The 23,077-nt window shown below is 43.5% G+C and overlaps 1 protein-coding gene across 1 annotated transcript; it reads left to right on the forward strand.

The window, feature by feature from the left end:
- Positions 1–3,450: 3,450 nt before the first annotated feature.
- Grpel2 (GrpE like 2, mitochondrial) lies at positions 3,451–17,454 on the forward strand. Its single transcript, XM_050157916.1, has 4 exons — positions 3,451–3,607; positions 10,329–10,482; positions 11,646–11,727; positions 14,395–17,454. Exons 1-4 carry the CDS (start codon positions 3,534–3,536, stop codon positions 14,757–14,759), a joined length of 675 nt encoding a protein of 224 aa, XP_050013873.1. The 5' UTR covers positions 3,451–3,533; the 3' UTR covers positions 14,760–17,454.
- Positions 17,455–23,077: the final 5,623 nt, after the last annotated feature.

Here is a 23,077-nt window from a genome sequence, read left to right on the forward strand (position 1 = left end):
GGATGCTCACCTTACTAGACCTGGATGGAGGTGGGTGGTCCTTGGACTTCCCACAGGGCAGGGAACCCTGATTGCTCTTTGGACTGACGAGGGAGGGGGACTTGATTGGGGGAGGGGGAGGGAAATGGGAGGTGGCGGTGGGGAAGAGACAGAAATCTTTAATAAATAAATAAAAATAATAATTTGTCAGATATTAACAGCTACCAAAAGGCATCCAATCCAAAGGGAGGGTTTTCATTCCAAACTGCACTTCTGTGTCTTCAGTGATTAACAGCCCACATTTGCCAGTGCTCATGTTAAGATGGATATTCTACAATGGTGCCCACCACTGTGTCTTAAGTATCTGCCACACTCTTTCTTAGGCAGCTACTGTAAGGTTAAATGCCTTTTTCAAGAGAAAGTCTTGGGCTCAAAGAAGGAAGGGCCCTGTGTCATTAATCATTAACACACATGAGGACACGCCACCTGTCAGGCACCAACAGCCTGTGTCACCTGAGGCCCATGCCCAAGGCACACCTAGTGCTCACCTTCACATTAGACTGCTGCCTTCTTGAAAATGTTTCCCCTTACTAGTTTTTCAACAAGAGGTTCTGCATTTTATTATTATCTTTTAAGTAATGTAGCCAGAATGCAGCAAGATAACTCAGGGGTATAAGGGAGCTTGCTGCCAAGCCTGGGGACCTGAATTTGACCTCAAAACCCATATGATGAAAGGATGGAACCAACTCCCAGAAGCCGCCCTCTGACCTCCACACAAACACTGGCACTCATAAACACACACACACACACACTAATGTAAAAATACTTTTAAGATAGTGTAGCCAGCTCTGATATTTATTGCCTTTCTAAGCATTATGCCTGTACTTTACACTAAGAATCTGTGAGATCAGTCAAAATAATTTTCTTTGCAGTTTCATGTGATTCTAGAACCCTTATTTCTTAACTCCAAATCGTTTGCCTCTTCTGTGGCTCTCCATTCAGAAGCACATTTGCACCTAATAAATATATGAATAAAAGCCAAATTCAAGGTAGCCTGGTTTACATAGCAAGTTTTAGGTCAATCAGGACTTAAAAACACTGCCTTAAAAATGCACATGTGTACATAAATGTATGTACATGAGTCAATGGATACATACGTGTCTCCATTTGTGTACCTGTGGTCTGAGTTGTGTAGCTAAAAGAACTGAGCAAACCGCTAAAGCAGACACCAGCTCTTGTACTTGGTTGTTAAAATGCCTTCTGAGACCACAGTTCTGAGAGGAACTTAATGTCCCAGCCTTCCCAACACTGAAGTGTTAGATTCTTCATGTCCCTCATCCTCACTGGAGAGAAACTTACACTGTTCAGAGTCTCAAGTTTCTTATCTGAAGGGTTCATAACCTCCCCACCTAAACTGCATTCTCATAGAGCACCACATGAAGACAACGATGTTGTTGGCTGTGACATCTGAGATCAAAGATACAGAAGATTGTCTCTGTCCTCATGGAACCCATGAACTAGCAGAGGACAAAGTCTGACCCAAGTTGCTAGAGCAGAAGTAAGCTATATTTTGGTGAGGATTCATAGTGCTGAAGGAACATGTCCCATTCCTTCTAAAAACTTTTTATCATTTTGACCTTAAGGTCTACTCAGTAATTAAGCTTGAAACCACAATCACAAGTTCATCTTCACACTCAAGACACCTCTTCATCCAGAACCGCTATTCTTTCTTTTTTTTTTTTTTAAGAAGGGTCACATTAATCCCAGAACTCAGGTGGATCTCTAAGTTTGAGGTCAGCCTGGTCTACAGAGCTAGTTCCAGGACAGCAAGGGCTACACAGAGAAACCCTGTCTGGGGATGGTGAGGAGTTCTCATGTATCTCCGACTGGCCTATTCTATTTGATGTATAGGTCTGGCAGGCCTCAAACTGACAGAGATTTGCCTGCTGCTGCCTTCCAAGTACTGGGATTAAAGTTGTGCACCTCTACTCGCAGCAAAGGCCTGAAATATATCTACATTTTAGGCTGGCAAAATGGCTCAGCAGGTAAAAGGGGGATTACCACCAAGCCTGATGACCTGAATTCAATTCCCAGGACCCACATAGTGGAAGACAAAGGCTACTGCAAATGGTCCTCTGACTACATGTATTCATGTGTGTACCCATATACATACATACACATTTAAAAAAATAAAATTTGCCCACATCTTTACTGGCGTCATTCAACTTCATTAATTCATTTTGCAAGTATTTATTGATCGGGGGAAAAAAACAGTGATCAAGACACACCACAAAACTCAAACTCTACATTGCAGAAAAAAAAGCAAGACAAAATACTAAGAAAATAGGAAGTAAGCACAGAGACTTACACCAGCTAGTTAGGTTTCTCTGTAACTACACTGTCTACGGTGATAGGGGGTGAGATGGCCTGCCCTGCAAACCCACCTCTGAAGACGGTGAAGAACGAGCTCAGGGCTTCATATAAGACCCTCTGTCAACAACCATAGTAAAAAACATTCCGTCCTCTCTTGCCGGGGCTATTCCAACAGTTCCTCTTCTCTACCTCTTTTTACATCCTTCAATTTTCTCTGAACAGCAAAGGGACTTTTTTTCTCTAGTACCGAGGAAGAGTCTGGCATGTGTAGGCATGCACTCGACCACTGAGCTGTATCCCCAGCTCTCTTGGCCTGAGACCGCCTCACTAAGGTGCCCCAGCTGAACACGATCTTGTGATCTTCTGGCCTTAGCCGGGAGTGGCTGGGATTACAGGCCTGAGTCATACCTGTTGTCGAGCTACTGCAACTAAAATCAGACAACAAAATAGAGCTCTGCCCTGAAAAGCGCTTCGATTTTACTAAGTGGAAACAACTCAACCATATATCATTAACACACACTTACATCAGAAAACAGTCGTCGAAAGAAAAATCATGAGAGTGACTGGGGAAGGTGCGACCAGGCTGCAGTATTTAATCGCTCACCAGACCGGTTCAAGCCAATTCTCCAGTCTGATGTTACCTTACCCTCTCCCCGGATTCCCATCTTTTGCTTTCAATACTCTCCCTCTTCACTTGCTTTCTTTACGGCTATATTCTAGTCTTTTTTTTTTTTTTTCAGTTTTGTGTGGGCGTGTATTTATTTCGGCGCGTACATGACTGGGCCCGAAGTGAAATCAGAAAACAAACTTTAGAATTCTTTTTTTCTCCTAGTGGGTCCCAGGATCGAACTTGGGTTGTTGAGACTCGTCGGCCTACGCGTCTATCTTACTTTCAAAGCGCGTGCCCCTCGCGTTTAAGCACTGGTCACATTTCACATTTACTGCTTGTCATCTCATATGCGCTCCTCGAGGATGAGGTGAGAGCCGCCGCGCTCACCATGAACTTGGCACCTACAAGGAAGCTCTTGGGACAAGCGTCCTCCCGGCCCGGAAGAGCAGTGTGGCGCACAGGAAACCGGAAGTCCCTGCCTACACTGGGGGAGGGGCGTGGCTTTCCGGCGAGCGCGGCTCTCCGCTTGGCTGGAGCGCGCGTGCTCGGTGTCGACGTTCTGGTCTGGAACATGGCGGCGCGGTCGCTGTGGGCGGTGCAGCGGCTGCAGCGCCTCCTGGCCTCGGGGCTTATGTCAGAGAGCAGGTAAGCGGGGCGGCGGGGCCGGGCAGGCCGTGGCGTGAGCGCGGCGATGGGCAGCTGTGGGAGGGAAGGCGAGGGCTAACTCGGCGCCAGCGAGGACCGGCCGCAGGCCCCGTGACCCGGCGTCCACGCCGCGTCTCCTGTAAGGGAGGCTGAGGCCCATCGGCGCGCTTTTCCCGGTCAGGGAAGATAAGTGGATCCGAGGCCACGTCCTAGGAGATAGAAGCCAAGCAGGACTGAATCGGAAACGTAACTCGTCCCTAGCCCCTGCGCGCCTGTGTCTTCCAAGGATGTCGTGGGGGTTCTTAGCCAGACTCCATGTGGTCCAGTCACTCCAGCTCTCAGGAGCATCGTTTGACTTGTGTGTAAAAGGAGAGCCATGGACCGTTCCCCAAACGCCCCTTCCACCAGTGAAATTCGTGCCGTCAGTGGCCTGCAGAACTATGGGTAGTCGCTTTTTTATTATTTTGTGTTTAATAACTTGAGGAATCTAGAATTTAGGAAAATTTACCAACTTTTCCAAACAAATCTTAAGGAAGTTACCCCGCCTAGAAACCAGCCGCGGTTCTCGAGCAGGTGCTTTTATATTAGTGAACACGGCTCATTATTCTCAGGGGATACTCCTGAGAAAGAATTTTTTTAAAAGGCTGTCTATAAGTTCGAGAATTCTGACTTGTCAGTTAGCTGCGGGGAAATCCAGGAAATTTGCGTGACCATTTGTCATTCCTTTTCCGGTCTTGATGCACCTGATCTAATACACCCGCCCTACCAGAGCTGTGAGGCCTTGAATTCAGGGCCGGGTGGTTTGTTTTCCTACCTTTGGCAGTTTGTTGGGTGAGGTAAGGAAATAATCAAAGACTAGTTTCTTCTGAAGGAGTAATTGAGCATTGAGCCTCTTCTCTTCAAACTGGTCATTTTGAACAGCTTTCTGTGTATCCGGAAGGGCTGGTCTTTTTGGCTGTGTATAATTTGCCCCAGACATATCTATGATAACTCTATTTTCTGAACCAAATACCTAGTTAGGACCGTGTATCCTAATTGGATACATGGTTTAGTTGGATATCAACACTTAATAAAATTCAGGACCAGCCTGTAAGTCTGGGAAATGCCCTTGATTGTGACACTAAGCCAGCTCTTTGCTCTGCCTAAAGTTCTCTTTTCTTAAAGCAGACTCCTATACCCCCCATCCCCTTAAGCCTTTGTTATCATTTCTGCCACCTCAGTGATCACCGTCCAAGATATGTCTGTGCGTATAAGTAAGAAACTATTTGCTTGCTTTAAAGAGCTCTCGAACCCACAGACTGATTAACCTTGTAAGTTTTTCACTTGGGTCTAGGAGGTATAGTGAAAACTTCCTTAAACTAGAGGTCAGAACTGCCACAGTTGAAGAGCTGCTCTAAACAAGGTCCAAGTCTACATTTCTGTGTACACTGAACTAAATATCAAATATTTTAGTGATACCAAGAGCAAGGGCTCACCTTCCTCTGCCCATAGCAGCCAAGGATGGTTTTGTTTTGTTTTTTATAACAGAAAAGTTTTATTGCAAGGTCAACTGGCAAGGAGGACAGAAGCAGAAAGTTTCCCTCCTTCCCTTGTCAATTGATGGGGAAACTAACAGGCAGAGAGAGGCTGTTTCTCATTTAGATGGTAAGAAGGAGAACAATCTAGGGTTCTTTTCTTTTTTTGGTTTTTCAAGACAGGGTTTCTCTGAAGCTTTGGAGCCAGTCCTGGAACTAGCTCTTGTAGACCAGGCTGGCCTCGAGCTCACAGAGATCTGCCTGCCTCTCTGCCTACCGAGTGCTGGGATTAAAGGCATGTGCCACCACTGCCCGGCTATAATCTAGGGTTCTTTTGTGCCAGTGTAGATGTCATCTTGCCTCTTCACAAGTCATGTGCTTATTAGGGGGAAGTTATGTTTTGTGCTTAGGATTTTGAGCTCGTGATATCAAAATGTCACTGGCAAGCAAACTGGCTTGTGGAACTGTTCACACTTTTGTGGGAAGAAGTTTCAAGACAGGATTTCTCTGTGTCGTCCGTCCTAACTATCCTGGAACTCGCTATGTAGACCAGGCTGGCATTAGACCAGGCTTGCATTGAACTCACAAGAGATCCACCTGCCTCTGCCTCCCAAGTGCTAGGATTAAAGGCATGCACCACTACTGCCCAGCCAGGACTGTCCCTTCTTAAAATGCCTGTTTGAAACTGCCCTTGAATGGATCCTGTAAGCAGTTCCTGAAAAACAATTTCAAATGCTTTGTCAATTAAGGAATGTATGTCCTGTTGTTGGGACCTTAACCATTTTCATTAGCTATGCAAAATTTTAGATTACATAACTAGCTGAACAAGAACTAGTTGACTAAAATAAGGTTCTATTTTAGTGACCTGTTCTGTCCAGAGACAACCAGTCATAATTTCTCTTTCATAGCACAGATTTTCTTCCCTTACAGTGTGTGGCCATAAAGTCTTGGAATTCTAAGTCTGAGTTCCTTTTACTCATTTTCCCCTTCTATAAGATAAAGAGTTAGACCAGAATTGTATAACTTTGTGGCTTCCTGGTGTTAAATATCCTGGCTCAACGGAACACTTGCTCTGCATGTGCCTTTCTTTTGTTTATTGTTTGTTTTGGAGGGAGCACTATTTTTGTTCTTTTGAGACAGACTTTTACTATGCTACCAAATGATTTGCCCATATCAGCCTTCCAGTACCTGAGCTGCAGATAGTCACATGCCACTTTGCCCAGCTTAATTTTTTAGATCTTGACTATGTCATTAAACCTCAAGCATTTCCTCTTAGGGTTTTTCTTCAGTAAAGTAGGGTTTATTGTGAGGAGTGGAGAAAGTCCTCAGTGAGTGAAGTCCTGAGTGAATGCATGTGTCGACATATACAAGCCATGTCAAAACTCCCTCGGACCCGTGGAGGCATGACACAGCCTTCCGTGGGGGACAGAGTGCAGGTGTTAATAGTGTGTGCAGAAAGATTGCTGTAGTATTCTCCCTCCCTGGATGTTTACAACCTGAAGACTGCGCCCCTACAGAGATTACTCCTACTGAGATGAATTTAATTCCCTTGTACACCATAAGCCCTGCCCCCTTGTTTGTCTGTGTGTGATAACCTTGTCTCCTTGTTCAACTTTATGCAATAACTCTGCCTCTCTGTTCGATCTATATTACAAACTATATATAATCAAAGCTTCCAGGGTGCTGGGGTTTCTCCAGACAAGAGCCCTGACTACCTGATCCCAGCTTTCTGTCTTTTCTTCACATTCTCACCACCCCATTCAACTATCCCTGGAGCTCTGCTGGATGCAGCAAGTGGTGCCCAACCAGGGACATGGACAGTGGCTAAGGGAAACTCTTTGGCCAAAGGAGTGAACTCTTCCAAGAGAAGTATGTTTGTGCCAGTAAAAAGGAGGAAAGAGATGAAAAGAAAAATAAAATAAAGGAACAAAGGGAGAGAGGGCAGGCGATTCTAAGTGTCAAGTATAATATGGGACAAGTAGACTCTAAAGATAAGCAATTATATCTCAGTATTTAGAGGTTTTGAGAAATCCTGGAAGCAAGGTAAAAAAAAAAAAATTGCAGTCCCATCAGTGTATATTTAGAAGACAGGCGTCCCTCGGCAGATTCTTTTCACTAGTAGCCTAAATTGATACTGCAAGGCACACGCCTCCCCCCATGGAAATTTCTCTCCTGGATTATTTGGCATCAGAGAAACTGGTATATTGATTAGTGGCCATTTGGCAATGTCAGGTTGGGTATTGACTGCAACCACTGCTTTGGTAGAGAAACAATTACAGGCCAAACACACAGAATGGCCCAATAGTCCTTGAAACACCCCATCTTCGTTACAAAAAAGAAGTAGTGTAAATGGAGGTTGTTGCACGGTTTAAGAGCCATAAAGTCATGCAAGCAGGCAATAGGTCCCTACAGCCAGGACTGCCATCACCTACTGCTACACCATGTTTTCATTTAAACTTAAAAGAACAGCTCCTATGTGGTCAGAATAATACAAGCCTTGGCTACACTGGTCCGAGCCTAGATCAAGAGTTATACCAGAGTTTTTGCTATATTAGTCATATTTAGTCGCACTGAGGTCGCCCTCAGCCATTGGCTGAAGGTAATGCTTGAGTCTCAGGATCCCTGCTCTGCTTCTCTGCTGCTGTGTAGTTTGACTTAATACAAGCTCATTATGGTCTGTAGGTAGTTTTTCATCCTGCCAGCCTACTTCCAAATAACCACACAGAGACTTACCATATAAATGGTCAGCCAAGTCAAGCAGTGGTGGCGCACACCTTTAATCCCAGCACTTGGGAGGCAGAGACAGGCAGATCTCTATGAGTTTGAGTCCAGCCTGGTCTACAGAGGATAGGACGGACTCCAAAGCTACAGAGACCTCTCAAAAAAAAAAAAAAAAACTCTGCCAATAGCTCAAGCTTATTACTAGCTAACTCTTACATTTTAAATAAACCTTTTTTGTTTTGTTTTTGTTTTTCAAGACAGGGTTTCTCTGTAGCTTTGGAGCCTGTCCTAGAACTAGCTCTGTGGACCAGGCTGGTCTCGAATTCACAGATATCCACCTGACTCTGCCTCCTGAGTGATGGGATTAAAAGCATGTGCCACCACCGCCTGGCCCATATTTCTTATCTATGCTCTGCCACATAGAAAATACCTTTTCTCAGTAGGGCAAGTTCATTGTCTCCACGTCTCCTCGAGATTCTCAGATTCCGCCCTTCTTGCTTCCTCACCTGACCTTATCCTATCTAGCTATAGACCAGTCGGCTTCTTTATTAAACCAATCACAATGACATATATTCACAGAGTATAAAGAAATATTCCATAATAGTCATGCCCTTTACCACCAAAATGCTACCTCTTTATGCATTGAATTTGTTTCCTCCCAGGAAGAATGGCTAGGCAGATAGTTAAGCAGTACAACCAATCCTTTTCAGCCTGTCACATGTGAAGTGTTATCCCCAGGGGTTACATCCCAGTGCTCTCTGGCAGATGGATGTTACTCATCTCTCTTCCTTTGGGAAACACAGTGTGTGCGTATTACCAGTGTGTGCAGAAAATGTCTGCGTAGCTTCTCCCCTCTGGATGTTTACAATGTAAAGACTGTTCCTCTACAGAGACTACACCTACTGAGATTAACTAAACCTGTCCCCTTGATCTAACTGTACACCAGAAGCCCCCCCCCCCCCCGCCTTGATGGATCTGTATGTAATAACCCCACCTCCCTAAAGTTTGAACAGTTCTACTGATAAAATGCTGAGCTTCCAGGGTGCTGTGGTTTTTTCCAGTAGTGAGCCTGGACCATGTGACCCCACCGTTCTATCTTCTTCATTCCCTCACTGCCCCAGTGAGGTCCAGTCCTACAGTTAGGCTGGACATGACAGATTATAATAGCATTTGTTTTGTAGAAGCAGTATTTTCATTCTAGTAGAAAAGAAATCCAAACATCCATCAGTTGACAAATGGGTAAAAAGGTGTGGCATCTACACAATGAGCTATTAGCAATAGAAAGTAACCAATTACTGGTAAATGCAGTTGGGGGGGGTGCCTCACCCATCCCCAATGAGAAAAACTTTTTTAGTATACAGCTATAGACTCTAGCTATTAAAGCTCTGATCTGAAATATCATTTCATGTTTTATGTAGGGTTAGACATTATCATAATCTTCAGACCATCTTGGGTCAAAGGAGATTTCCCAGAGCTAAGCAGGTTTTACGGAAGCTGAGATTTGCAAGTTTCTAGTTAAGACATTTTATCTTTAGCTAACATCTGTCTAATCAGATGTCGGTGATGCTCTCTTCTCAGGGGAAAAGAGCAAATGTGACCCTTTTGGGGCTGGGTTGGAGAAGTCAGCAGTTTAGTTTTAGCTCCTGTGTTTCAGGGGAGAGTTCCTTATGTTCTTTTCTTATTCCTCTGTTACCTAATATTTCCTGTTTGTCAGTAAATTCATTCTATCCCTATTCCTTTTATTTAATGAAAAAAAACTTGTTGGTGTTTTTCTCTTATCACAATTACATGAATGAACCTGAAACACATTCTAAGTGAAAAACTGCTTCTAAGTGATCATCTATTATGATTCTGTTGACATTAAGCATCCATAAAAGACTTGTCTATAGAAAACAAAGTATCATCAGGTTTACCTGGGGCAAACAGTGTAGGAGGCAGTGGTAAATGATGTGTGAAATACAAGCCCTTTTATGTGACAAAGATGTTGTGAAATTGTGATTTCATGCACAGACTCTGGGCATGGTAAAAATGTTGACTTGTACACTCTCAGTGGTAAATTGTGTGGCATGACAACTGCATATCATTAAAACTTTAAATGTGTGGGAGTTTGGCCTGCATTATGGCTGCTCCAACTGCGCACCTGCTGCCCACAGAAGGCATTAGATCCCGGAGAACTGGAGTTACAGGTGGTTGTGAGTTGCCACTGCTTAGATGCTTGGAGTTGAATCCAGGTCTTCTGGAAGAGCAATCAGTGCTCTTAACTGCTGAGCTGTTTTTCTCACTTTAATGCTACTTTTAAGAGCACTTTAAAATTTAGTCAATAAAAACGTGAGGTGGATGAAGCAGAAAAAGCTTAGCATCTGTCACCAAGACTGAAGACTATGAAGAGTCAACATGGGGTGCTTTGGGGGCTCTAACTGTTGTGGTTTGCCTTTGTATGGTGGCATTTTTTCATTGTGTGCCACTGCCCTACCCCACCCTCTTAGGGGATGGCTACACCCATTCAGCACTGCCACCCAAAGAACTGCTGGGGAAGACTGCAGTTCTGAGGACCCTCCTGACGTACTCGGTCCCTCCCTTGCTGAGCAAGCTTTAAGGCTAAAAGCTGTTAAACTGGAAAAAGAAGTCCAGGATTTAACAGTGAGTAATAGATTTTATATTACTTATTTGCTGTCTCTTTTCTGATTTAAATGTTCAAGCAAAATTTTTTTTAAATGTTTTTTGTTTTTTTAAATGAATTTTCCTTTAAAATGGTTTTTTACCCCTCTTCCATTACTCTCTTGCTGGGCCTATTTTAAAAAAAAAAGTCTGGTTTTTAAAAGCTACTTGCTAAGGGTGGTGCCTTGTTTTGTTTCCCTCTTGTTTCCCAGCCCTTAGATAACTGATGGTTTGGCAGTTAAAGGTGGTGTGGTGCCTGTCAGGTGATAGAGAATAAATATTTGCTGGGTGTGTGAGGTCTTTGTACTCTGGTAAGCAGAGAACATCTGACCTACTAAACATAGTTGTGATTGAGCACTGTGAGAAGAAATAGCTAACGCAGAATAATTACAAGGCGGAGTAAAGTCCCTCAGGACTGCAGGGTGCTGGGAAGCAGTCTTATGAGAGCAATTAAAGAACCCAGGAACTAAAGAGAAAAGAGGAACAAACAGGATGAGTTAACTGCCTTGAAATAGGTGATAGGTGTTGGTTATTGGTTTTTTTTTTTTTTTTTTTTTTTTGGTTTGGTTGGTTGGTTTTGTTTTGTTTTTAAGATTTATGTTATGTATATGTTATGTTCTGTCTGCCTGTTTGCATACACACCAGAAGGCATCAGATCTCACATTACATATGGTTGTGAGCCACCATGTGGTTGCTGGGATTTAAACTCAGAACCTCTAGAAGAGCAGTCAATGCTCTTACATCTGAGTCATCTTTCCAGTTGCAGTGATAAGTTTTTAAAACTTATTCTTTGTCATGTGAGAGTTCAGGTCCGTGAAAGAAAGGTTGGCAGTGTTGCCTAAATGTGAAATTGTTCGCTCTGGATAATGAAACTGAAAAGTGATGTGTTCAAGCTAGTTGTAATTACTTACAAGCTACTGAAGAGTAAATAGATGACTGCTTTGGAAATTTGAAGAGCAGCCGGTCTCAGACTGGTTTGTTTTTAAACAGCGACTACTGAAGACTAAACCCAGGGCCTTGTGCATGCTGAGAATGTACTCTATCACTGAGCTGTGTCCCTGCCTCTATTACAAGGGCAAGATTTATAAAGTAAAAGCATTATTTACCACTGACTTCTCACCTTTGATTTTGCTTTTGTTATTTAGCTGAGATACCAGAGAGCTGTCGCTGATTGTGAAAACATAAGGAGACGAACCCAGAGATGTGTAGAAGACGCCAAGATATTTGGTGAGAGATGATTCATAGTATAGTAAATTTATTTGAAGGGCTTGTACCTTTGTAAACACTTTTGTAAACTAATTGTAGTAGAAATGCATCTGAGACCCCTAACTAATACATCCCGTACCTCCCACTTTCCCCACAGGCTTTCTCTGCTGTACATGGAAATGGTATCATGTTAACCATTGTATAATAATGCTGGCCTTTATCTTTCTAAGGATGTACAGTTGCTACAGTTCCAACATTCTAGTGTATATACAAATAATATTTTTTAGTCATTGATGAAACAGTGAATTATTGCGACATTCAAGAGGAAAATCCAAAGAGCAGTGCATAACCAGGAATGCTAAAGTTTGCGTGATGTAAGCAGCATTGGTCTGTATGCACAGGGAAAGTCTATACTACTGTGGACAAGAATCCTTTATTGCTGTCAGTGCTTTGCAAGTCGGTTCTTTATAGAATAGCCTGAAAGAAGGTAAAACTTGAAAGTGTGTGTGTGTGTATTCGAGCACTTGTGCACATGTGTGCATGTGTATCCAAGTCTATAACAAAGCTCCACAGATCATAGCCAGCTGCCAGTTAGTAGTTTTGACTTTCATGTTTTTTTTTAAAGTTCATATGAACTTACTTTCTCTTTACTTAATTTTTGACTTTTGCCTCTTGTCCCACAAACCTTAAAATGTTTGCTGTGTGGCCTTTTACAGAAGAAAGTTGTTGGCTGCTGCGCTGTGGGAATGTCTTGTTCCAAGTAGAACAGTTTTAGCAATGGGAGAACTTCTGGTGTTCGACCTGCTTGATGAGTAAAGGTGGATGGACACTGAAGTCAAGCATTGAGTTATCACTAGTTAGACATCTAGGAATGAATTCATGTTAACTAACGGCCAGTTTATTGACTTAAAACAATGGATCTAACCAAGGACACTACAGAAGTCGTTTGCCTATGGAGTTTCCTCCTGGCCACCAGAGATACTTAGGAAACTGAAGGGGTTGAGATGAGCATGGAGGGAGAAAGAAAGTATAATTTGGTTTTGATTTTGGTTTATGTTTTTTGAGTCAAGGTTTCTCTATGTAGCCCTCGCTAACCTGGAACTCTGTATAGATCAGGCTGGCCTCTAACTCACAGAAATTCCTGCCTCTGCCTCCCAAGTGCTAGAATTAAAGGGATGAGCTACCACACCTGGTGGAAAGTATGTTTTTAAACTGCATGTCATAACAACTATCTGACCTCCTTGCAAGCATAGTTTTAACTCAGTAGTTAAATTGGGACTTGGGAGATGTTTCAGTAGATAAAGTAATTATTTTGCAATCATGAAGTTCTGAGTTGGGATACCCAAAATTCATGTGGAAAAAAGGTCAGGTGTGTGACTAATTTCAGTGCTGGGGTGGGAAGGAGACAGGCAACTCACTGGACTCTCCTCAGGTTGGCTGAAATGTCTAGTTCTGTGTCCAATAAGAGTCTTCATCTAAAAAAAAACTAGAGCAAAATATCCATCGTTGACCTATGACCTGGGTGCACGTAGAGGCAAACGGGCATACATCACACACAAAATAATCATAATACAATAATGATAATGGGCTTCTGTTTAGCCAAATCCCCACTACTTCACTCATTTAGAAGCAAAGTTTCCCCCTGGCAGTATGCAGATCAGCACAGAAGCTTGCTGCTTTAAAACTTCTACTGGATGGCTGAGAATGTAGCTCAGTGGCAGAACCATGGGCTTGGGCTTAATCCCCAACACAAAAACCCAGCATCTGCTCTCAGTCAGGGCTTATTTCCTTGCTTGACACTGGCACTTTTTTCTTTTCCTTGTGAGCCCATCTGCATGCCCGTAAGTCAGTGGGCATGTTGCTAGTATACTGCTGTTGGGCTGATGTGCCACTGTTGTCCTCAAGAAACTACTAGTAGAGTCTGGGAAGTTAAAAGTAGAATTCCTTCCTCTCCTTTGGTCTGCCACATCTGGTCAGTTTTCTCAGGTCTACCTTTCGGTGCTTTTATTGCTTACCTGTGACTAGTCTAGGTGGCTGCCCACCTTGGCGTAGCTATAAACATGTCAATAGATAAGTCTACTCTTTACCAGCCCCTGCCGGGCATTATGCCATGGATGTCCAGCGGTGACCATTCCTTATCCCGATCAGAGTGGGAACACTAGCTTTACTTTCAGCTTGGAATAGTTTATTTGCTCTAAAAGGTTTCTGTGGACCTTTCCCAGGTCTCCCTAACAGGCCTTAGAAAGGACACTCACCTCATCTGTAAGTGTGCCTTACCTTTCTATCTAGGCAGCCATGAACAAGTGGCTCTCGCCATCCTTAGCATAGTGTTGGCTTTTCTTATTTTGTGTTCTCCACCCCCACCCTCCCAATGAAATATTCCTAGCTTATCTCTTGAGAGTGGCCTTTGCACAACTAAGATAAGCCTGTTTTTAGTCTATTTTATATAGGTGTATTTAGCCCAAATTGTATCTTTTCCTGGTTTCCCAGTAGACACAGACAGACATAGTTTGCAAAAACTGACTTTGACTTGTCAGTTGAGGTTGAATGGTTGAGCTGATCCCCAAGTCCTGCATAGCAACCTTCCCACTCAGAAGTACTAAGTATAAAGTGAGCTACCTCTTTGCCTACTCCAGGTTCTACCCCTAAGGACAGCGTTGTTCTCAGACTTGGTTCTGTTTTCTGCAGGAATCCAGAGCTTCTGTAAGGACTTGGTGGAGGTGGCAGACATTTTGGAGAAGACTGCCGAGTGCTTTTCAGAAGAAACCAAACCTGAGGACCACAAGCTTACTCTGGAAAAAGTCTTTCAAGGACTGTCCCTTTTAGAAGCAAAGCTGAAGAGCGTGTTTGCCAAGCATGGCCTAGAGAAAATGACACCGATTGGTGACAAATATGACCCTCATGAGCATGAACTCATCTGTCACATGCCAGCAGCTGTAGGGGTACAGCCTGGCACTGTGACATTAGTACGGAAAGATGGCTACAAGCTTCATGGCCGCACCATTAGACTTGCCCAAGTAGAAGTGGCAGTGGAGTCTCAGAGAAGGCTGTGAACAAGCCACCAGGAACTAAAACTCTCGCAGGTTCTGGCACCTGTGTCTCCTTTATTTATTAAGCTGGTTTGTATTATACATGAGGTCCTTCGTGTGCTCCACTTTGGATTTAGTCATATTGGCTTTACCTCTGCAGTATCTTATTGGTTTATGTGGCCTGTTTGGTCTCATCAAAAGTCCTGCCACTGGGCATTTGAACAATGTGACGAGTGTCCTATGGCCTTTTTCAAAATGTTTACAAAAATCATTTAAGTTGGTACTCTGATGACTGAATCCAAAATCCCTTAATTGTGTTTTCAACTAATTTCTGGAATTAGTGCAGCATAGTGTGTCTTATATTTTATGGGAAAGGGAGATGGTAGGGATTGGTGTGACATTTAGGTACTTAGATTGACAAAGCTTTACCCTTGTATAAATTTAGATCATTTGGGTTGACATATAGAGAGATTTTTAAAAGAATTTTTATTTCATTTTTTATTTAGTCATCTTTTTTACTTGTAATCCCTGCTAGGGGTCACACATTATTCCGTAGCCGCCCCTTTCTTGTTCCTTTTGGAAGGGCTAAAGGGTCTGTCGGGCCAGTCTTCCTTTTTTTTGTTTATGAGGTGTGCTCTTTTACTAAACTGATCTCAAGTCCATGAACAGGTAAGCTCTTGACAAACAACCCACTCCCAGGAAGACCAAAAGCCTCCATAAATCTCAAGTTGGAGAGTCCAGCATGGGGGACCAAGCATAGTAGCTGACTGTTCAAAATTAAAAACAAAGTATTAGGGTGGATAATTTTTTGAAATACACAAAAGTAATGCTGCTGTCTCATCTCACTTGCATGCACTCGGATGACCTGGGCATCCTCCTTTCTAAATTAGGGTGGGGTGCTTCTTTGGGGAGGACAAGGGACTTCCTGTAGCAACAACAAAATGCAAAATCTTCAACCACATTGCAAAACTTTGGGGATGCGTATCCCAAATCAGCTGCTGTCACCTTCACCATTCCAGTTTTTAAATCCTGAATCAAAAGCACCAATATATATATTTATAATTGAGAAAAAGAACAAAGTTGTCTCAGGGTTTTTTTTTTCCATGCACATTTTGTCAAGAAAAGATGTGAACACAACTCCGTCATTGTCCACCTAGAATCATTTGCAGTGCATGAAGGAAGGACCGTTGTATTCCTCCTTGCTGAACCAGGAGGCCATAGTGGAACTGCCTATCCACATGGAGTACTTGCATTTGGGGAGAATGGTGTTGATCTTCACTGTACTAGGAGCCAGATCAGTGATCTGTATGCTGGTGTAATTGGTGCCTGGGTACATGGTGGTACCTACAGACAGCACTGCGTTAGCATAGACGTCTTTGCTGATATTGACACCACACTTGATGACAGAATTGAAGATAAGTTCATGGGCACCATAATAGTCCACACCCAGAAAGGAAGGCTAGAAGAGCGCCTGGGGGCAGCAGAATTGGTCCTTGCTCATAGTGATGACCTGGCTGTCGGACATAACTCTTCTCCAGGATAAAGGATGCAGCAGCAGGCATGCCTTACTGGAAGTCCAGGGGGAAATGGCACAATTTCTTGATATTAGATCCATTTCCTGCTTCGCTATGACGAAGTTGTAGCCATGTTTATTCTGGAACTTCATGGGTAGGTCCTGTAGATGGGCACTGATAGGGGTGTGGGGGTGCGTTTGTGTGGAGTCCATCATGAAGAGTAGTTCCTGTAGATGAGCACTGTGTGTGCGCGCGCGCGCACGCGTGTCTGTCTCTGGAGTTCATCATGAGGCAGGTGATGCCAACAGAGTTGTACAGACAGCACAGCCTTGGTGGCTGTGTGGATGAGTAGAGTGTTGATGATCTTGAGCATGATCTGGGTCTTTTCATAACTGGTGTGGCGTTAAGGGAACCTTGGTAAGCAGCTAGTGCTCTTTCAGGGCCACACGTGTTCATTGTAAAAGGTGTAGTATCTCTGTTATCCAAGTTGGTGACAGTACCACTCTCCATGAATACCTCAGCATCAGGATGCTTTTGGTCTGGGCCTAATTGCCCATATAGGAGTCCTACTGGCCCATGTCCACCATCACATCCCCAGTTTGGTGGATAAAACACCATAGAAGCAAGAGAGACTTGGACACATCCCCGCCTATGCAGCCAGCTTTGTACATGCTGGGACCGGTGTAGCAGTATCTGCTTCCATGGCAGATGGTAGCAGGTCGAGACTCAGCAGCAGAGAGACTTGTGTGTGTGTCAGGTGAGTATGGGTTCTGCAGATCCTCTTCCCTCATAAGCAGTTATTTTCAGACCCTTGGGTGTGAAATACCCGTGACAATACCAGCGGCAAAAGACCCAAACACAATTGTATGAGTAATTACCTACAAATGGCTGCTTCCACCAACCCTTACTCCTGCCCTTTGTCAGATTTGCCCTGGGATCTTATATTAGATTGTATGGGGAGGTAATGGACAAAATGCTTTACTCCCATGAATTTCTCATCTAATAATGCTGAGGTATGCCTTTTTTCCTTTGTGGTTGAAACTGACAAATTACTACTTCTCACATCAACAAACTTTAATTTGTGTTTTTAGCACTGGGGATTGAAGGCAAGGTCTCCAGAATGCTAGGTAAGCACTCTGCGACTGAGCTCTGCTCCTAGCCCTGACAAGCTTTGTTTCCTGTTATTAAATCCATCTTAAGCCATATTTGTTTGAACGTCTGTCTCCTCATTTATATATTAACCTTGTAAATTTGTGAACCTGTATATTTTTTACATCTTAACTGATGCTGTATAAAAGATTTTACTTTTACTAAGTTAGCCAAAGGAGCACTAAGGTTCTCTTAACATAACCCTGCCAGGCAGGCGGGGACAGCCTTGGTTAACAACTGCCTGGGAAAAGCAGTGCTGGCCTGTCTTGGGATAGCCTTGACAATATTTTACATTGTAAATTTCCCCATTTGTCCAAACAGTCAAACCTTGTCATTCCTGGCTCTGTGAAATGTGGTTAATGACTCGAAGTATACCTCTGGAGCCAGGAAACTATAGGCTCCAGGGATTTCTGTTCAGGGCTGGCTCCCTTTGGTGCATTAGCCAGGGGCAGTCGCCTACTGGCTTGCAAGTTTCTCTTTTACTCATCTAGTGAAAGGCCTTTCAATTCTGTAACATAGCGTTACCCTTCCTGCTGCTTCCGAAGCTCAAAAATCCAGTCGGTTTTAGGACAGACTTGAGACAGCCCTCCTAGATTCTTTGGACTGCCAATTAAACTGGCACAAACTGGGTGAATGAGAGGAAAGCAAACTCCATTGTCTACGTGAACACAAGAGTCGTGCAAAATCTGAGAGTCGGCCTCAGAAAACTGGTGCTTTGATCACATACTGACCTACAGAAGAGGCCTGGAAGACAAAATTATGATGAGAATGGGTGGTCTCAGACGTCTGGAGAAGCCCTTTGATACATAAAACTGCCAATGTGCATTTTCTTTCAACTACTGCATTAAAAAAGGAAAGTCAGTCTCAGCTACTCCTGTGACTGCAGTTTCCCAAAATAACAACCAGCACAATATATAGCAAAGACTATTTTGGAGCGGCATATTCTAATCTCGGACTTCCAGTCATATTTTCAGGTGGTAAGTTAGCTCTCAAGTATGAAGTCATCCTCCATTGACCTCCGTCACATCTTAACACCTGGACAAAGATAAGACTTGGAGATGGTGTAAAGTGTACTGGGAGCAGTAAATAGTACTTTTTAAAATTGTTTCTTTTTTATCTTTTACACAGTAGTATTTTGCCTGCACATGTATCTGTGTGAAGGTGTTGGAACTCTTGGAGCTCAAGTTTAAGACAGTTGTGAGCTGCCATGTGGGTGCTAAGAATTGAATCCAGGTCCTCTGGAAGAGCAGCCAGTGCTCTTCACCGCTGAGCCATCTCTCCAGCCCCCAAATTAAAAAAAAAAAAAAAATATGACCATATTTTATGTGTATGTTTTGTCTCCATGTATCTCTGCGCCATGTGCTTGTGGAGGCCAGAAGAGTGTGTGAGATCCCCTGGAACTGGAGTTAGAAATGGTTTGTACACCATGTGTAGGTATACTTAAAAAGTATTATTTATTGTAGACTGAGACATGACTCAGTGATTAAGGGCATTCCGACTGCTCTTCCAGAGAACCCAGGTTCTATTTCCAGGACTCTGCAGTCAAAAGATTATCTTGGCAAGGCATTTTACCATTTTACTAATTGCCTGTTTAAGGAACAGTGAAATTCTACAATATGAATTTGCCTTCATTCCTACAAGATTGACAAATGGAAACAGTGAGAAAATGGGCCGTGTATATTTTACAGTTACTTGTCCTTGCAAGTGAACTAGAGCAGACTTGTTTTAGGAGTTCTGTTATTTAGAGTGTTCTGATCTCTCCACACATTTTTGCAAGTAGATCAACGTTAGATTCTTTATTCTGTTTTGCAGACTTAAATCATGAATTCACAGTGAGAGGAAGCTATAATAAAAGAAGCTCAAAGAAGGAACATGGAAGCCACAACAGTGTAGTAGAACTCAGACTTGGTAGCATAGACTTTGAGGACAGTTCTGGTACCAGTCATTCCATGTTTACAAAATGGTTATAATTCATGACACTGAGGGGGCTGGAGAGATGGCTCAGTGGTTAAGAGCATTGCCTGCTCTTCTAAAGGTCCTGAGTTCAATTCCCAGCAACCACATGGTGGCTCACAACCATCTGTAATGAGGTCTGGTGCCCTCTTCTGGCCTGCAGACATACACACAGACAGAATATTGTATACATAACAAATATTTTTAAAAAATTCATGGCACTGAGGATTACATGAAACTCCAGTAAATTCTCCTGTTTTGTTACTTAAATTATCACGGTTTTCTTGCATTTTTATGATTACCTAAAGTCTAGGGGAAAGGGAAGACTGGCTAAATGATGGTATTAAAAATAAATTGTAAGCTAACCTGCTGTGACCTATGTGGCTTGTGGGTCCTGGAACCCTGGCTAGAGTTGGTGAGTGAATAAAGAGCAGACAGATATACAGTCACACACATAGTGAAGCCAGGATCAGGTGGGGTTTCTAATGCCTCTATTACTGGGTGTTCATTAGGTACAACACAGGGGAAGACATTAGCTAGTCTCGAAGGAAGCCTCTGGAGACCAACAATCCCAGCTGTAAACATCCAGGAGGAGGAGGAAGCCTCAGTTGCTAGTCTTTGCACACACTGATTAGTCTTCCATAGACACTCAGACTCCAGAGAAAAGCTTTGCCAATTTTCCATGGGCCAATTAAGACCTTGTAGTCCTCAGCAGGCCGTACCCATATCAAAATACATACTTCGCTCCCTCAGGCTTCCCCACCATTACGCAGTCTTAGGGTTCCTGTTAGTATGATGAAATACCACAACCAAAAGTAAAACGAAGAGGAAATGGCTTGTTTTGCTTACACTTGTATATCACCATTCATCATCAAAGGAAGTCAGGGCAGGAACCTGGGGGCAGGAACTGTTGCTGAAGCCATGGAGTTATTTACTGGCTTAGTCTGCTTTCTTGTAGAACCCAGGGTGACCACCCAGAATTGACTGAGCCCTTTCCCATCAGCCACTAATTTAAAAAAAAAAAAAAAATGCCCTCCAGGCCTGCCTAAGGCTGAATTTTATGGAGGCTTCAAGGTCCCCTCCCCTCAGAAGACACTAGCTCTTGGTCAAGTTGACATGTCTAGCCAGAACACTAACCATAATACAGCTTTCCCTTCCCGTTCTGTTGTTTGGTTGACCTTGTTACAGAAATATGCACTTTTAGACTGAAAGAACAATGAAATTGAGTCCAGACCTTTCATTGTTTTCATCTTGATGGCTTTACCATAAAAGACCTCGGTGTGCTGGGATGGTGACCCATGTCCTTGATCATAACACTTGAGAAGCACAGACAAGAGGATCTCTGTCAATCTGAGGTCAGCCCAGTATACATAATGACACTATCTTAAAACAATGGGGGTTGGAGACATGGCTCAGTGGTTAAGATACTGACTGCTCTTGCAGAGGATTCAGTTTCAATTCTCAGTACACACAAAGTGTCTCATAACCAGCTGTCAGTCCTAAGGGATCTGATGCCCTCTTCTGCCCTCTGAGGATACCAGGCACACAGACATAGATGGATGCAAATAGCCCATACATCAGAGATAAGTGAGTGAAATTTTAAAATTTAATTTTAAAGCACCTTGGCTTGCAGTGGACATGTAAGGAAATAGATCAACTTGTGAAAGACTTGATGTTCTGGTGCTTGGGCTAACAAATCTTTGCCTTTCCTTTGGTAAATTGTTGATTGCTCACACCCATGACAACAGGCTTGATAAATGAGAAAATGCTAAAGGAAAATCAAATAGGGAAAGATAGGATGAAGTATACTTTTAACACAAGAAATGCCTTTACAGCAGCTGAATTAAAATAACTGCAGTTCAGGTGTGGACGGTTTGGTTTGGTTTTTATAGGGCTAGGGACAGCATATAGGGCTTCCCACCCACCTTCCTGTGCTCGGCCATGGAGTGCTCTACCATCAAGTCATAAGCTCGGCCCTAGTCCTGGTGTGCATACGGGCTTTCCACACCCTGCCTTGAGTTAATCTTGTATGTTTCTTCCTGTTTGGTTGGCTTTTCTTCTGTTTGCTTCTATGCCTGCATTGACTACTGAGATTCTGCTTTGCCCTTTGTTGTGTAACAGTTTCCTCAAAGAACTGAAATATTCTGTGGTGGTTTGAATGAAAACGGGCCCCATAGACTCATAGAGAGTGATGCTACTTGAAACGATTTAGGACGGGTGGCCTTGGTGGAGTAGGTATCACCTCGCTGGAGAAAGTGTGTCACTGGGGGTGCACTTTGGGGTTTCAGAAGCCCAAGCCAGTGTCTTTCTTCCTGCTGTCTGTCAATCCAGACGTGGAACTCTCAGCTAACTCTCCAGTGCCCTGTCTACCTATGAGCCACCATGCTTCCTGCCCTGACAATAATGTATAAACCTCTGAAACTATAAGCAGGTCCCCAATTAAATGTTTTCCATTCTAAGTCTCGCTGTGGCTGTGGTGTCTCTCCATAGCAATAAAACATTGGTTTAAGACACATTTTATCCTGATTATTAAGAGAGAAAGTAGATAACTCAAGATAGCTACAGGAAGTCCCTGAAACTACCAGATTCACTAGGTCTCTCCCTCTCCAAGAGTATGTGAACAGTAAAGACTTTTGAGAGTTACTCTCAGACAAGCCATTACAAAGAGGATTCTCAGATAAGCCTCACCTCCTGGAAGAAACAGAGACCAGGAGAACTTCCTTGGACAAAGACCAGGTAAGCCACCAGGAAAGGACAACCTCCAACTTGAGCTGCCTGCAGGCTCTGTGGTGTTCCAGGTTCCAGGCTTTGATGAACTATCTATCATCCGTACTATGGTGGACTTTGGTGATGGAGCTCTCTTTGAATCACTTCTGCTCCTACAAGTAACCCCTCATATTTCTGTAGGTAACCCCAATAAAACTTCTGGTTCACCAAGTCATATTTTGATGATACTCATATTTTGATCCATTGTCTGGGGTAATAGGTTGTGTGTGGTGTGTGTGTTGCACCTCCCCTGGAAAGTTTGTCCCACTTTCACTCCTGGCAGTCTTTGTGATGGGGGAAGGGGCTCAGATGGCAGGAGTGCTTTCTCTGCAAGCATGAGGACCTGAGTTCAAGTCCCCAGCACCCATGTAAAAAGCCAGGCAAAAATGTATGTACCTAGAACCCCAGCCCAGGATGGTAGAGACAGGCATGTCCCAGGTTGATGGTTGGTTGCCTGACCCAAATGAGCTTTGGGCTCAGTGAAAGACCCTACATAGAGGAAGACACCTATTATTCTCTGGTTTCCACATACACGCATGTGTTACACATACCTACACACACCGTGTACCATACACAATTCACAAAACTACTGCATTTGTCCTTGATCCAACCTTCATCTTCTGGATGTTCTATCAACTTCTAACTAACTACCTGCCTCAGCCTCTCAGTTGACTTTCATGAACCAGCTTCCTCGCCAAATGGCCATCTTTAAAGTTAAGCTTTCCTGGGATTTAGCCTTGCATCTTCATCCTTCCAGGTCTATCTGCATACTGTAGTTTTATTTTTGATTCCATATGCCATCGTTTCCTGTATTCCCAGAGTGTCAATAAGTATATTCTTATTCCCATCCTACCTAGCCTTGGCCCATGTTCTCAAGTTCATTGCCATGGTTTTTAAATGATCCCGGTGGGGCTGGAGATTGTTCCGAGGTTAAGAGCACTTGCAGCCTTTCCAGAGGAC

Source organism: Alexandromys fortis, unplaced genomic scaffold (genome assembly GCF_014885135.2).
Source record: "Alexandromys fortis isolate MF-2015 unplaced genomic scaffold, M_Fortis_MF-2015_v1.1 scaffold_94, whole genome shotgun sequence".
In the NCBI taxonomy this organism is placed as follows: Eukaryota; Metazoa; Chordata; class Mammalia; order Rodentia; family Cricetidae; genus Alexandromys; species Alexandromys fortis.

Excerpts from the sequence above, each read along its gene's own strand:
- Grpel2 (XM_050157916.1), top strand. The coding sequence starts at position 3,534 with ATGGCGGCGCGGTCGCTGTGGGCGGTGCAGCGGCTGCAGCGCCTCCTG. Across the intron at positions 3,608-10,328 it reads GGGCTTATGTCAGAGAGCAG|GGGATGGCTACACCCATTCA; the intron begins GTAAGCGGGGCG and ends CCACCCTCTTAG. Across the intron at positions 11,728-14,394 it reads AGAAGACGCCAAGATATTTG|GAATCCAGAGCTTCTGTAAG; the intron begins GTGAGAGATGAT and ends TGTTTTCTGCAG.